At 42.5% G+C, this 16,281-nt stretch overlaps 1 protein-coding gene across 7 annotated transcripts in view; it reads left to right on the top strand.

The window, feature by feature from the left end:
- The window catches only part of CRACR2B (calcium release activated channel regulator 2B), a 40,544-nt gene that overhangs the window by 1,008 nt on the left and 23,255 nt on the right, over nucleotides 1-16,281 (top strand). For 2 of the 7 annotated variants that reach the window (XM_081880376.1, XM_081880374.1), the window contains exons 2-5: nucleotides 1,322-1,388; nucleotides 10,926-10,998; nucleotides 13,215-13,459; nucleotides 16,122-16,233. In XM_081880376.1, coding sequence (XP_081736502.1) covers nucleotides 13,259-13,459; nucleotides 16,122-16,233 — 313 coding nt within the window. In that variant the 5' untranslated portion in view covers nucleotides 1,322-1,388; nucleotides 10,926-10,998; nucleotides 13,215-13,258. Of the gene's footprint in view, nucleotides 1-1,321; nucleotides 1,389-8,899; nucleotides 9,914-10,243; nucleotides 10,449-10,925; nucleotides 10,999-13,214; nucleotides 13,460-16,121; nucleotides 16,234-16,281 lie in introns of those variants that run through there. The other 5 variants (XM_081880378.1, XM_081880375.1, XM_081880379.1 and 2 more) reach the window with 4 other exon arrangements.

The raw sequence follows: 16,281 nt of genomic DNA, 5'->3' as shown, positions 1-16,281 counted from the left end.
TTGCGAAGGGTGTGTCAGAGAGACCCTGGGATTATTGAGCTGTAGAAGGCTTCCTTTTGAGGTATCCGGAGCCTTCAGTGGCTCGAATGCGTCCTAATCGGCTGACAGAAAATTCCACGAAAGCTTATGGTGTTGGGCCACCCACCTCACTCACTTACGTGGCTCCTCTCCCCGATGAGATTTCTAGAGAGTCAGCTGTTTTCATTCTTTTTTAGCAAACACGTTAAAGATTCTTGTGGCATCTTAGGTGTGTTAATAAACGCTAACAAACTGATAATGAGGTTTTGTGAACACAAAGCCACTTCTTCAGTGCAATCTTAGACGATAAAATGGTGACTTTATTTAGTTATTTTGTTAATAACCACCTTTTAGAAACTAAAATGCATAAAGTAATGTGGTTCTTTAGCAAAGCTCTCCTGAACCTGCTATCTTAAAAAAATTAAAATCCCCTGGCATAGTTCTTGTGCAGTGACAGGAAGAATTTCATCAGGTGAAGTTGCAATGGATGCTGTTCAGTGCTGAGAAAACTGCAGGTTGAGGTTGTTGCCTCTTAAGAGTTGCCTGAGACACTGAGGTTTGTCAGGTGGTGCTTTTCCTGGTGTGGAAAGAAGCATAATGGGAAATTATGCCTGCTAAAGTTAAGTGTAAAGGCATATGAGCAAGACCAGGTAGGTGTTTGTGTGTGTGTTTAAGATTACAGTAGTACCTCGGCTTACATACACCTCGGGTTACAAACACTTCAGGTTACAGACTCTGCTAACCTGGAAGTAGTACCTCGGGTTAAGAACTTTGCCCCAGGATGAGAACAGAAATGGCTTGGCGGCAGCGGGAGGCCCCATTAGCTAAAGTGGTACCTCAGGTTAAGAATGGTTTCAGGTTAAGAACGGACCTCCGGAACGAATTAAGTTCGTAACCAGAGGTACCACTGTATAGTCCTAAGAGTATTGTCATGTGTGCTAGCATGCGTCCCCATAGTGTTGCTACATCTTCTTCCTATAAGAGAATCTGCAACCCTTAGTGCATTGCAGACAGAAATGTAACAGGTACAGTTTTCCCCATCACTGTAGTGTTTAATTTCTGCTGCTTATGTCACTGTTATGGGCACAGAACCTTAACAATGACCCAGTTAATGACCTCTGATGCAACCACTCTTATCAGTAATAACTTATGACTCATTTCAATGAGGAATTAGAAATTCTTGTCTTGGCATCTTAAGCACCGTAGGAGTAATTATAAGTTGTCGTAACAGCTGTGGTGATTGATTGTGATTGGATATCTGACACAAGGTGCTCACGGGCTTCTCTGTTGCTCCCCTGTACAGGTAGAAAAGTGGGGCCTTTCACAAATTCTGCTCTTCGAGTTGAGATTTGCACCCAGGGCTCAAGCTGGTAAGTCCCATCTAAGTCCCATGTAACTTTTACACAGATCTGCTCTTAGTATTATATAGTTGCCTGTGGGTAGCTTCAACTTTATTGTAAGAGTGTGGTGGTTGTTGCAGCTGTAGAAACTCAACTGCTGCATGCTTGGTGTCGGCAACAAGGGCAGTTTTAGGCCTTTAAGGAATGAGGGTAATTAGGAATTGGGATTGCAGATAGATGGAGCAGTCTATACGGACCAAAGGAGTAGCAGAATGAACAGCCACTTGGGGTATATAAAGAAGCTCCAAATTTCCATGAGACATCTTTCTTCTCTCTGTTACCACTTGGAATGGGGATTCTTAACAAATGAAAAGAGGACAATGTAATTTTGAGACCAAAGGATAGAAAAATCAGGGTATCAATTAAGACAGGTTCCTATTTGCGTAAGACCTATTATCAAGAACAGAAACTTTGTGCTGTTTAAATTGTCTTGTATAGCAGGAGACATTGTTTTGTTGGCACAGTATTTCCCTCTCCCCCCCCCATTGCAATTTTAAGCATTTTTGTAAGAAGTGTCCCATCAGGTTGAGTACTTGGGTGTGGAAGTTGAAGAATGGGATAGAGATAATAAATTATTGTTTCATTTATTTAGTGGCATTTGCTTCCTGGAAAGTGTGCACTGGTTGCAGCTTTAACTGAACTGTAAATAACATGTAGGAACCAATCCAACTCAATCATACTTAAAAGCATTGACTTCAATGGGATAGAGCATGATTAACTTTATCTTGAATTATGGTGGTGTTGATGTGGAGTTTGTTTTGCTGACATTCCATGGTTTGGTGAAAGCTCTTCAAGGCCATTGTCACAGGTGTGGATTGTTAGTTTACCTGTGAATCCCAGCTCCTTTAAAGTAAATTTATTTGAATGATAAGCACTTCCAGAAGGAAACTTGGGAAGCATATGAGTGTAATGCTCACATGGAGTGGATGAGGCCTTGCACTTGCAATATTTTTTCTTATTATTATTCCTCTTCTATGTCCTTGCTCTGGATAACTAGCTGGATATGCTGAGAAGAATGTCAGCATCCTCACCTGTATGCAATAGTATTTCTGCTGTGATGTTCATTGGATCAAATAAGCCAAGACTGAGTGTTATGTACAAATACTATATCTCCTCCATAGGTTAAAAAATAGGAAAGAATGAATAATGTATATAGTGTAGCAAAGGGAAACAAAGCCTATTATTACTCAATTAGTTGTAAATTAACATAGTGATCAGATGTGCTCCATTGTTAAGAAAATATATGCCAAAGTATCAGTTAAATAAAAACTAACTTTTATCAGCCTTTTTCTTGATGATTTAAATCACTACAGCCTGGTTGGGCTTTAGATATTGTTAAGGGGGAGAGAGAGAAAATGGCTGAGCTGTCAGAGCATTCAAGTATGAGCTTGGCACACCCAACTGGAAGACCAACTTCAAAGACCTGTAGTGAGTGTTTGACGCTGTTTTTTTCTGCCCCATTAAGCACTCCATATCTTGTCATGGCATCAGTCCTGTGAGTTCTTGGTGACATTTTCATTCTGTGTGCTACACGTTTTGACTGCCTGATCCTCTGCACCAAATACAAAGTCGGCCAATCACTGAGGTCACACAACCCCCAAATGACATCACTTGAACTTGTGTAATAACAATTCTCAGTGGCTGCCACTCTGTTGCATCAATTCTTTGCAGGTGCGCCTGCTTCCATTGTGCATGTGGCACTTCTCTACCCTCTTGCATGACGTTGCCCATTCTAGTGAAGTAAATGGGAAGATGTGTTGACACTGGGAGTTGTGTTCATTGGAGCCCAAATGGCTCCTGGACTGGTGCTCATGTGATTTTGATAGCAGTTGTCATGAGTTTTCTCTTGGGTTACTGGTATAATAAAGCTTGACTTTTTTACTGTTAGATCTGGGTTCTCCTGCTGCCCAGTCTGCCTAGCGTGATGAGTTTTCACTCTAGCCAGGTGTGGAGTGTTTCACAGCAGCTCTCCCTTCGTAACCTATTATAGCGGTTCATTCCAAAGTGCCTGACATGACTCATGGGCGGTGGAGAACTGTGCAACAGAACACTTTAATGGATGCTCTGGGGGAAGGGTGTGGCTATGTTGAGCTAGAAGAAGTGCAATGGTTTTGTTGGTTCTCTGCTAGATAGATTCATGGTTTAACTTGCTATAATGCAGCTTTGTATATGTGTCCCCATATTGCAGCTTTTGTTAGTGCTTGTTCCTTTTTAAAGGATAAAAGCCACTTCTCCATGACCATTTTAAAGACTTCTTCTTACAGAAAACTGAGAATTTTTAGATTTGTGAGAGTGCTGAGAATGTGATTGGGGATCAGAGCCCTACATTCATATGCTTCCAAACGGAACATGGATATAGGGGGTAAATATTGTCTTTGAGGACTGTTTTGCAGACCCATCAGCTGACCAGTCAGGAAATTGAAGGGATTAATCCTGTATATCTGTTATTTGAAGTTGAAAGGGAGCATCAAAGTGCAGATAATTTAATTTCCTTCCAGAGACCCTTTTCATGTCACTGGATGATTCTCTGCCCCCATGTTACATTAATAAAATGGACAAAGGGTGAGAGCATATTCTTTTCAACATTAAATGGAAGCAAATGAGCTCCTTGATGAAGAGAAGAGAGAAACAAGCACTTGTTATTTTCCAAGGAAAACCGACCAAAATCCATTTGCCGAAGAGATTATATTTGCATGTGTGGCCTGTTTTGAGTTCCTGAGATTCATATATTTGCATGCATCTCATTGAACTCATATTTCCTGCTTGGCTTTCTGTTCTACCCCCGTGCTCTCAAAACCATTTCTTTTCAGCTGTACATGAGGGAGAGTAATGACATTGCAATCTGGATTAACTTCGAGTAGTGATCTAAGAATCTTGAGTATAAGTCCCATTCCCAAGTACGCTTACAACACAGTTGCCCACCAGGACTTGATTCTCCCTACAGAGGAACATTCTGAGCAGGCTGCCACAAGAAGTCCAAAAGTATATGAGGCAGAAATTATAGGGACTTGAGATGTTTCAGAAAAGACTGCCTTGGGGCAGGAAGTTCAATTAAAGGACCAATAGGTAAACTACCAATTCCATGCTCTTGGAGACAACTAGGGTATGTGTGACGTTTGAAACCTAGGCCTAGCTCACACAAGCAGTGGTGGTAAAATGATTCCTAGACTGCATCCTAGACTCCTGGGGCTCTCATGCAATCCTTGGCATTTACACGTTAGTCCACCTCCTCAGACACTTAACTGTAAGAGAAATCTTCTTGCAGCAGCTAATAGTCTAGCTTTACAGCAGGTGCTACTGAAGGATGCAAATCTGGCCAGAACATGATGTCAAGTGGTGTGTTTTGCATATTGTATACCTCCCAATGGAAAGTTTGGATTCATGCAAAACCAAGATAAAGCATTAATTCTGTGAGCCTTGGAAACAAGTGTTTGTTTGTTTATGTGTGTATGTATGTAAATACATACAGTGCTTTTTTCTGGGGGGACACAGCATACCCCTAAACATTTTGTGAATCTAAGTTTGGCCTCATTGAGGGGCAGTATTTCAATATGAGCAGGAAAATGAGAGTCCCCCTAAACTTTTTTTTAAGAAAAAAAGCACTGGACACACAGAAAGAGAGAGAGATGTGGATGCATTTTATAGTCCTATATATCTGCATGCAATCCAAAGAGGGTTGAGAAAAGCTTGTTCTTATTAGCTTTTTCAAGATCACCAGCTCCCATTTGACTTAGCAATGTACCTTTGCTCTTCCTGTGTGATCTTTGATTCTTAGAAGGGATTTCTGCAATGATTTGTGTTCCGTAAATGGCCTTGTTTCAGTCACCTCCATGACCCTAAAAGTGTTTTTAAAAATCCATTCAGGCTCCAGTTAAAATCTTGAAGCAGCTAATAAGGAAAGAGGAAATAAAATCCACAGGCAGCCAAGGCACTCCTACCTGAACTCATATATTTCTCCTGGTATTGGTATGTCAAAGTTTGTTTTTGCTGGGTAAATATTATCTTTGAGGGCTGCTTTGCAGGCCCATCGGGTGACCAGTTGGGGAGGAGGTAAAGGGCATTAAACAATGCTGCTTAGAACTCTCAGTGATCCTGTCAAGTGGCTCCGGTGCTGTGTCCTTTCTCATGGCCCTGTGATAAAGCCTTGTGCTCCTTGATAGTTGCTGCTGTGGCCAAGGCCAGCTTTGCCTTGGCTTGCAGCCCTAAACGGCTGCTTTTCAAAACAAACAGCATCCTACCGTGACATTTCCAACAGGCTGGGGTGGCTTTTTGTTTCCTCTGTTTCTGTGCAGTTGAAAACAAGCATATGGCAACAGGCAATTACAGGACACTGAAAAGGGGAGGGGTGCTTGTAATCGTTGATCCACACTGCTGCAAGAATATGTGCAACTTTATCATTATCAAATGCAAAATGAATAAGTTCCTAAAGCAAGCATAATTGGTACTCCTTCCCTCCCCCTGCTTCCTTGTCCCTCTGGTCTTGCCTACTTATCACATAATAAATGGCCATCACCAATGCCAGTCTGAGGGCTGCAGCAATTTGTTCAGCCCAAGTGAAAGTTGAGATTTAACTATTGTTCTAATCCCTCCATTCCTATGCTATCTGACCTGACTAGAATAAAGCAACAAGGAACAACAAGTAATAGTTCTCCAGGATGCTGTCATTTATCTACAAAGAACAGCTGCCTACGTGAAACAATTCACTCCTTTCCTTTTATCCCTGAGATTATTCTTGCTTGAATCCTTGTACCTGCTGTTGCTATTAGTATAGCTGTCACCAATGTGTTACGCGGGTTGGTATGCAGGTCTTCTAGTCATGTTATGATAGGTTGGTGGCTCCACGTTGCCCTCAGCAATAGGCATGCCACAGGTTCAAAAACCCTTGAGCTTGTTCTCACTGCCAGTTGCACTGCAGTTTCCCGCAGACTGCTGTTTGCTCTGATTCAGTGGTAAAGGATGGGTTTCCCAGAGAAAGCTCTGGGACAAAAAAACCAACCACCCTTCTTCAGACATGGAGCTTTAAAGCACAGGACCTGTACCTTGAAAGCATAGCATGAAAGGAAGTCTGGATGAGCCCATAGTGCTGCAGGGATTTTGGGATTCCCATATCTGTCCATATTTTTAAGAAGCAGTGAGGAATGGTGTGTGGAGATGATTGACTAGCAGATACGGGCTGCTCTTGCCCAATCTGAATACATGTCGCCTTAGACCACATGCTATACTTGGCATATGTATATATTCCAAGCTGTTTTGTCTGCATGACGTGTTAAAAAGTGTCAGGCAGAAATGCTTACAGGCTCTGCATTTGTTTTAATGAGGCGGAGAGCCAGGAAAGTATGAAGATATTCCAGAGATCCTGAGGGAGATTCCAACAGCACACGGAGGGCACTGGGCCACAGTCTCACTTCCCTCTTCCCACCAGTGGGAAAGCAAGTACATTGGGTTATGATGTGCAAAGCGTGCAGAATTGGGAGTGAGGTCAGTGGTAATCTATAACATATGTGCTTGAGAACGAAGAAAACAGCTCTCAAGAAGGATAGACTCCTTCCAGAAACAGAGTGCTCTACTTTCTAATGTTAAAACGTTAATCCTCTGAGGTGGGGAAGGGGCATTGGAAAAGCAGGCCTCACCTGGGCACCCCTGCTTGTGTTTTGTTATTGAATTATGTTAAAAGGTTAATCTTTTCAGAAGCCTTATAATCCCTTGAAAGGGTGAGGCTAATACAGCAATAAGCACAGCTTGAGAGAGAGGGTGTGTTGTTTGGAAACCCCCCCTCCTGCTTTTAATTTCCACAAACTATTCATGACCTTTTGAAATCCATCTTAACAGGAGGTTATGAATAGCAAACAAAAGGTTCCCTAAGCAATGGTCCGCTCCCCCCCCCCTTTACTCCTTTTCACCTACACACAGAAACAAAGGCCAGAAAACTGTCCATTCCGAAAATGGCTTTGAAATACAAATTTGACGTGATCAGGGAACATCCGCCTCCATGGGCCTAGTTTTAATCTTCCCTCACAGCTCCTCCAGCCTCATGTGACTCATGGTGGATGTTGTGGATTTTTCATGGGGTCTTTTGACAGGGAAACTCTCTGCAAAGCAGATGTGATTAATTATGGTGCTGATAAGCATATAGAGTGCCTAGTACAGAACATCTCCCCCTTTTTCCAGTGTCGGATTAGGAGTCTCTGTAGAGGCAGCAAACACACCATGCATGTTGCAATTCTTTGTTACTGGGCACCAATCCTTGGATGTTTCTTAATTCTGTAGCTACTAAACTCTCAGTTTAGATCACTTGCCTATGATTATCCTTAGAAATAGATCTAGAAATGTTAAAAAATGTTTACCCCACCGTTTTGTTAGGCTGCAGTACACAAGGTGGCTTATCAACATATAGGTATGTTGATTTAGCATCTCTTCAAGAGGCTGTTCTAAACACTGGGTGCTAGAACTGAAAAGGCCTCCTCTCAGGTTCACATCTACTTTATTTTAGATGGCAGAGGGGTCCTAAAAGAGGACCTCAGCTGTTGATTAAAGGTGCTGAGCAGATTCATCGTCATGAAGCAACCACAAGGGAAGGGAAGGGAACGGCTTGTACTCATTAAAAGAATGAGCTGTGAGCTTGGATGTTTGAACCTCAGTTCAAACCTCACCACATGAACTCACTGGATGGCCTTGCGCAAGTCACTATTCCTCCAGCGTCAGTCCTTATCTCTGTTACATGAAGCCAAGAATATTGGCCTGGCTTTCAAGGGGCATTGCATGAACGTTCTGCTGGACTTCAGCAAATGTGCTTATGCTTGGTACTTTAATGTGTGCCAGGGCTCAACCTTGAGACATACCAAGTAAACATAGATGAAGGTAAGAAAGCACAGTTTCTTTTCACTCACTACTGAGGAACTACAAAGTCTCTGCACACTAGGGATTAGATCAGAGAATGCTGTAACCAGATCATCTTGAGCCCTGATTTTTCCCACTCTTTTAAAAGTTATTTAAAACTGCAGTTTTCTGGTGAGGGAGCAGGTTGTGTCAGTTCTTTGACATGAGACCTTCCACGCACTGGTATTATTTTGGCTCACCCTGGTATGCTTCTACATTTGTTTCTACAATGTCTGTGTCTGTTCAAGCTGCCAAGTAATAGGAATGAAGTGGCTCTATCTTTCTCAGATAATAATGATCTCTACAGTCACTCCTCTCGATAAGATATTATTCCAACTGTTGCACAATAAACTGAGCAAACAATCTCCTTGATATCTATTAAAAACTCCCCAAGTATATGCTGACTTTCCTGCCTTTGGGTTAGGTCAGATAGTTTGGCCTTCCAGAGGTTTTGCTGAACTGCAACTCCCATAATCCCTGCCCATTGTCCATGCTTGCTTGGCCTGATGGGAGTTGTAGTTCAGCAACATCCAAAGGTCCTCTGGGTTAAGTCCTGTGCAGGTGCAGGTGCAGGTGCAGGTGCAGGTGCAGGTGTCTGTGTGAACTGGCCACCAGCTTTAATTATATCCATTTGTTCAGAATCAGAGCATCTCAAGCTTTGTTGTCATAACCTGGGGGGAGTCTTGTTTTTCCTGCGAGCTCCAGAATTCTGGTTGCTACTGCCAAAAGAAAAGTGTTACTTTCTTTAAAATTCTGACAGAACACCACTGCATGAATTTGGTCCAGAAGTATGTCGATAAATCTGGCATTCTTTCTTGCTTTCCCTTATTCCTCAAACTTCTCCCTGGAACAACTACTGTATGAAGTAAAACTTCTCTTCCCTTGCTCTTTCCCCGCTACTTCAAAGGCCCTTAAAAAGTTCACCAGGTTTGCTGATGATTGTACCAAATGATTTAGGTTATTAAAAACAAAAGGGGGGAGCCAAGAGCTCCAAAAGCAGTGGGGTGATTATTATTATTTTGGTCACATTGATAAATAAGGACTATTTTAATTCTGTCTGGACATGGCAGGTTATATTTCTGGTTTGTTCCACTGACTGATCACCAGTAAACATTGTTGTGGGTATTATGAGCACAGTCTGTTACCTTCTGTACTAATCCTCTTCTGCTGAGCATACACCACTAAAACTTCTCACAGATCTTTCCTGTTTTCTTTAAAAGGGATGTTAAAAATAAATTTAATGGGCTAGAAGCAGAAACAACAGGCTTGAGTATTACACCTGCCTGTAGCACCTCTGGGCAATTTTGTATAGCATTCGACTTTCCTATCCCCCCCACCCTTTTTTAAAATAAAAACATCTTAATAAAAATACTGGTGGCAGTTCTATATAAAGTCTTGGCAAAAACTTCCTTCTAGCTGGCATCCTTGAACTTTGACTGCATATGATTTATGATCTGATATTCTAAGCCACATGGAGATAAAAAAATACACAGAGGGAGGCTTTGATATTTTTGAGGGTTGTCTTCACACACACTTCATGCACACTGGCTCCCAGACTTTGGAACTCCCTCGCTAGAGAAGTCAGACTGGCTCCCTTCTTGCTGTCTTTCTACCAGCAGGTAAAGACTTTCTTGTTCCAACAGGCTTTTGGGAATTGACTGATTTTAATGAAAAGGCTGCTGCCATGCTGTTTTTATTGCGATTATTGCAGTGTTTTAAACAGTTTTTTTAAAAAATATGCATATAGTTTTAATTCATTCAATATTTAATTGTATTTTAATGATGGATTTTTCTATGTTTTTAGCAGTTCTTGTTTTTATCTGTAAGCCACCTTGAGTCCCATCTAAGAAAAAAGGCAGGTAATGAATGACTGAATGAATGAATGATGCATTTTATTTCTACGCAAGATGGAAACCCCAACCCTGTGTGTCTTTGTGCCCATGGAATCCTAATCAAGAAAAAGCTGCTTTCCTAGAAGATTACTTAATTGCTCCCAGTCTTCCCAATGTAATTGACATTCCTGTTCTAATAGGAATTACTTTTGGCTATATGGATCAGGAAAGTTTCCAGACTGCACAATTATTTGGGTAACCAATAAACCGGGGCTGCCTCTGGGCTTCGTTTGGAAGTTGCAGCTCATGCAGAATGCAGCAGGTAGGGTGCTGAGCAGAGTCCCTGGCTGTACACACATTACTCCTCCATTTTAAAAATTGTAGTGGCTGTTCATTGGCAACCAAGCTGTGTTCAAGGTTTTTAATATTGCCATTTAAAACCTTAAACAACTTGGGACCACTAGCAGATCACTTTCCTCAGTTCAGACTCAGTGGACCCTGAGAATCATTGTAGGAGGCGTTGCTGACTATGCTGTGGCCTTCCCTTGTATCATTTGGGAGGCATCAACAATGGCATTTTCAGATGCTTTTAAAAATGTATTTGTTTCCCCTGGTTGCACTGCTTAGCATTATGATTTCGTATATATCACCTAGATTTTATTGGTGATCTGACAATTATATTCTTTCTTGTTAACTGTTTGGAGATTTAGTTTCTTTTTAGGTTAAGCGGTTGTATAAATAAAAGTTAGAACTGTTGGCAGCAATGCTTAACACCTTACCCTTTTTTGTCTTCGTGCAGGATTTGTGGACATGGTGTTCATCTACATTTAGGCAGAGGAGCCTGCAAAACAGATGTGCCACAGAATGTGTGTGTAAGTAGCTCATTCCCTAGAGTGATCAGAAAGCAGTGCATTCCTACAGTTTGGGATAAGCATACAAAATATCCTGTGGAGGTGGCATTATCTATAGTCAATAAACAATGGGATAACTATTCTAGTATGAGTACATGCCGGCCACATGACCTGAAAAGCTGTCTGTGGACAAACGCCAGCTCCCTCAGCCTGAAGTGAGATGAGCACCGCACCCCATAAGTCACCTTTGACTAGACTTACTGTCTAGGGGTCCTTTATCTTTACCTTTATGTATAAGGGATAACTGGGAAATAATTTATTTGCATCCCTCCCCTAATTGACTTGCACACAGTGCAATCCTTTGCATGTCTGCTCAGAAGTACATTCCAGCTAAATATGTGTAGGATTGCAGCCTTAGAGTGTGTTGCTATGTTGGGGCATCCTAAGAAATGGTCCAAAGAGCATACCTATGCATGCATACAAAAGTGCCGCTTAAGTTGTCTTCATTTCCTTTCAAACAGTTATATGGATTTTGGTTTGGTGAGGGTGCTGAGAATTTTTTTGAACATGCTAAACTACCCTTGTAGGATTACAATTACCTAAGGAAAGGAAACAGTTGTTAAAATTGTTTTAAGGATGTGGCATTGTTAGGACGTGAAACTCTTGCGGCCTAAGTGCTTCATGGAAATAAATAATAAGCGGCTTTCAACTGGCCATATCAGGACCCCAAGGGTTGCATTCCGCTAAGTTTTACTTAGAGTAGAACCATTGAAATTCATGTACCAAAATTAGTCTTTGTCATTCATTTCAATGGCTCTGCTCTCAGTAGAAGTTACCGTAATTGAATGCAACCCTTGGTAGCAACTTCAGGAATTTCACTTGTGTTTCTCTGAAACTGAACCAGTGGTGCCTTGAACACTAATTATTATTATTATTATTATTATTATTATTATTATTATTATTATTATTTATTGCTTATACCCAGCCCATCTGGCCGGGCCTCCCCAGCCACTCTGGGCGGCTCCCTACAGAATCTTAAAAACATTATAAAACATCAAACATTAACAACTTCCCTAAACAAAAGACTGGCTAATCTAAAAGTCCAAAAATGTGTGCTTATTTCAGGGGGCGACTAATCATTTTTGGCCTGGGAGCTGCATGAAAGCAACGGGTGCAGCCACCAGCACATTATTGAGCACATGCAGCGGGAGCCAATCAACCCCTCCTTTCTCACCAAGTGACAAATCTGATGACCCAGGAGGGGACCAGTCTGCATCCCTGTCAGGGTTCTGGGCTGGACAGGGAGGATTCAACCTTTGTGCTCATCCCAACATGGCTGCCTACTTTATATTCCTTTGTATCACCATTGCCAATTGGGAGGGTCTTGGCTCTTCCCTGTCCTATCTTCTCCTAATTAGATTCTGTGGTGATCTCATCTTGCTTAATGCTTTTCTTCTCTTGGCAGCCCACAGCTGCTGACGGAGAATTTTCATTTTACAGAAATATAAAGCAAGTATAAAAATAGGGGGTTTGGGTAGGCCTCTACCCATAATGCTCAGGGGCACTCAGTCCTGTTCTTTCAAGAAAGCTGTCAGCTGCCCTTTGCTTTTGAAATGCAGGTTTCTGTGAGAAAATCGCATGTTAATCCCATTGTTACTAGACGTCAATTTCCCTTCTCTTTATTGTCTTTCAGTAATAGCAATGGGGTAATCCCAGTCCTTTGTTTCATATTCAACAAGGCATATTACTTGGGAGCATGATGATGGCCTTTCACTCAATCAGCTGGTTACCACTTAATAAACACAAGTGAGCAAGGTGAGCTGGTGGGTGCAGCTAATACAGTGCTTATTTCATTCCTCCCCTGCTCCTCTTGCTGCTACTGCCATGCTACAGACAGAACATGCCAGAGTCTAGCTTATTGTGACCTCTGAACCCAGGCTCATCACTTGTTTCTCTTGACATAAACTGTGAGTGTTAAGTCAAGAACAAATTTTTGCTTCTATGGAGACATCACCACAAGCTGGACTCTGGCTTATTTCTTGGTGGCACGGAAACAGTGGAGGGTTGAAGGAAGCATTGCATTGGCTGCACCTACCAGCACACTCCTCATTTGTGTTAAGCCATAGTTGATTTTAAACTATGGCTTAATGGTACTTGTGAATCAGGCCAGTATTTTGAGGAGTCTAAACAATTCAATCCAACATTGCTTTTTGAAGAAGAACGCCTTATATTTGCAGTTAGATGCACTCCAGTCCCTGCGAGTAAATGGTCATTTGAAGCAATGGAAAGACCTGGGGAAGAACTCTCTGAAAGTTCCCATGCGGAGGACAAGGAAGAGGATGGAGCAGCCTCAGGCATCTCTTCTACTCTCTGCTTGAATGATGTGGGAAACATGCAGGTGGAGATGCTGGAGAAGGCCAGGGAACTCTTCAGGCTCTGTGACAAGGAGGAGAAGGGCTTTATCACCAAGCTGGACATGCAGGTAAGCAGGAAAATTGACTGTGGCCACCTCCTTTGCAGAGGAAAAGCTCTTGCTTTCCTGAACTGCCACCTATGAGCAATGTACTGCCATGTGTAGATTTCATTTGCCATTGTGCTGGAGAGAGATTTCATCCACATCCCACTGATATCAGAAGTCTATAATGTGTGTGTGTTAAGGGGTGTGTGTGTAAGACTTGAAAACTCCTGTTGACACATCAGGGGCTGCTGTTGCTGCTGCTGTGAAATTTGCTCTGTCTGTACTTCCATTCCTTCTCTATCTTAGCGTGATGAAATGCCAGGGAGGACAAGGGATCCTGTATCTTTCACAGCAGTGTGGAATTTCTGGCAGGTGCAACCTGTCATGAAAGCTCCTGCCCAAAAGTTCCTTCTTCCACACAGCTATTAGAAATGTAGAGGCTCCTTTGCTCTCATTCAGGGAAGTTTTAAACGTGTGATATTTTAGTGTATTTTTGGTTTCTATGGAAGCCGCCCAGAGTGGCTGGGAAGGCCCAGCCAGATGGGCGGGGTATAAATAATAAATTATTATTTATTTATTTATTTATTTATTTATTTATTTATTTATTTATTTATTATCATCATGCCCCTGATCTACTGTTTCTCCTTCAAAGGCTATGCTGAATGACTATTGCTTGAGCAAAGCGCTAACCACCTATCATCCAGACACAAAACTCAACAGGGTGATAGTGACCCAGCCTCAGACCTGCTGCCATTTCAGTTTGGCTTCAGGCCTGGACATCAGGGCCGGCACAGCCGTTAGGTGAGGTGAAGCTGCCAGCAGAGAAGCAGCACCGGCAACGATTTTGGGTAAGATTGCACCAATTTCTGGCAAGATCTCACCAAAATCATGTAAGATCTTGCAGAGCACATGAGCTCTTGTGCAATTTCGGCGAGATTTCTCTAGAAATTGCCAGAATCTCACCCGAAATCTGTGCCAACAGTAAAGGCGGCAGGGCAGTACTTCCTGTTTCACCTGAAGGGGCAAGTGTGCTGGACATGGTACCGAAACTGCGTTGGTCCCCTTGGCTGATGACTTCTGGATGAGGGAATTCAACCCTGTGCTTGAATTATTGTTATGGGTGGTTGCTTATGTTATGTTTGTTGCTGTTTTGATTGTATTGTGCGTGTTTTCTGTTGTTACATGCTGTGACTCACCCTGCAACCTTCTGATTGAAGGGCAGGCAATATGTATTATAAAGAAATCATATCATCAGGCTGAGTGAGGGAGCTAGTGAGTGCACTGTTCGCCCTCTATTGGAGGGCGGAGCTTGTCCTGCTCCTCCCTAATTGGTCTGCTTCCCTCAGGTGATACGGAGGACACTATCCACTTGTTGGTGTTGGAGTAACTTTCACCTGCCAGTCCACTTGGCTTCTAGAATGGGGGTAGCTTGTTCTTGTCTGAGACTGCAAAATATATTGGGCTGGCCCTGGGCCATTTTATTGCTTTTGTTAAAAACAAAACAAAACGGAAAATCACTCGGGCATCTACCACCAGATCCAGATCTCACTCTGTGCCCATCTTTGGTTTAGGGTAGCAAGGTGAAAATGGAGGGCAGGTTTCTTGCAGCTTTGCAAGAGTTCTGTAGAAGAAATAATGTCTGCAGGTGGAGTTTGACCTGCAAACTTCCACCTGCTGAATTCCCTTCTTTTGTACAACTGTTAAAGCTCCCAGAGCCCCTGAGGTCACTCGGGGAATTTATCCTGTTTCACGCTTATTAAGCAAGAGCTGGTTTCCCCAGTGAGTTGTGCAATAAATTATGTAATGCCAGATTTTGTACACACACCTGTTAACAGAAGCACTTGCAGTATCTGTCCTGATGGACACAGATATATTGTGTTGTACCAAAACATCATCTTTGCACCACTCCTTTCCTTATTATGAGCTTGGACTTCACAGACTTCTGTTGCCTTCTTATGGAGAATGGCTTGAGCTCTCAACAAGCTCCAATGCTCATTGACTTGAGTTTGGCAAGGGTGAAAAATCAGTGTATTGAGGGGGGTGCAGCAACCTCTGACCCAATCTGCATGTTCAGTAGAAGCTTTCCCTCCTACCATGCATCCAAGCCATGAGCTAGAATGTTTTTGTTTGTTTGTGGAGGTGGAGCAGGACCAGCCATGCCTCAGGAGGAGCAGGGGGATAGGATACAGGAGGAACAGTCGGGAATGGCATTGCTGTCCCCCAGCATTTGCTCCTTGAGGCAGCTGCCTCATCCTTCCTAACAGTAGGGCCGCCCTTCACAAGCAGGTTTGTTTTTTAATATGGTTGAACAATTGATCTTGCAACCAACACTTGAATTTTGAAGTGGCACAGTCCCTTCAGAAGCTGAATTATGTGGCTATTCTGAATGGGAAGACTGGTGTTCTGTCATGAAAGTGCATTTTGTCAGCAACCTTGAATGCAAGGCATTCACATCCCCGCAGTCCAGTCAGTAGAAATGTCTCTTCTCTTTGCCTGTCAGGAATTCCTCCTTTCCTCAGGTCACCTTTTTCTGGGTTTGGGCTCAGATTAAGAATTTGCAACTTGCACACTTTGAATATGGCCACTTGTGGCAGTAACAGTGAAAGGAGCTGGGAAAATAGGACGAATGGAAGTTTTTTCTTGTGGTTATAATGGTCTGTCCTTTCTTTTTCCTCCTCCTTCACAGCGGCTACAAAGTGAACTTCCTCTCACTCCTGAACAACTAGAATCTGTTTTTGACAGTCTAGAGCAAGACAATAATGGGTATCTCACGCCAGTCGAATTCAGTATGGGACTAGGTAAGAGGAACAAGGGAGTGTGAAGCTCAGTGGCTATATGGAGAAAAC

Source organism: Podarcis erhardii (assembly GCF_964252035.2).
Source record: "Podarcis erhardii genome assembly, chromosome: 1".
Classification (NCBI taxonomy): Eukaryota; Metazoa; Chordata; class Lepidosauria; order Squamata; family Lacertidae; genus Podarcis; species Podarcis erhardii.
The sequence above is the reverse complement of the archived record's forward strand: the minus strand, read 5'-3'. Positions and strand labels throughout refer to the sequence as shown.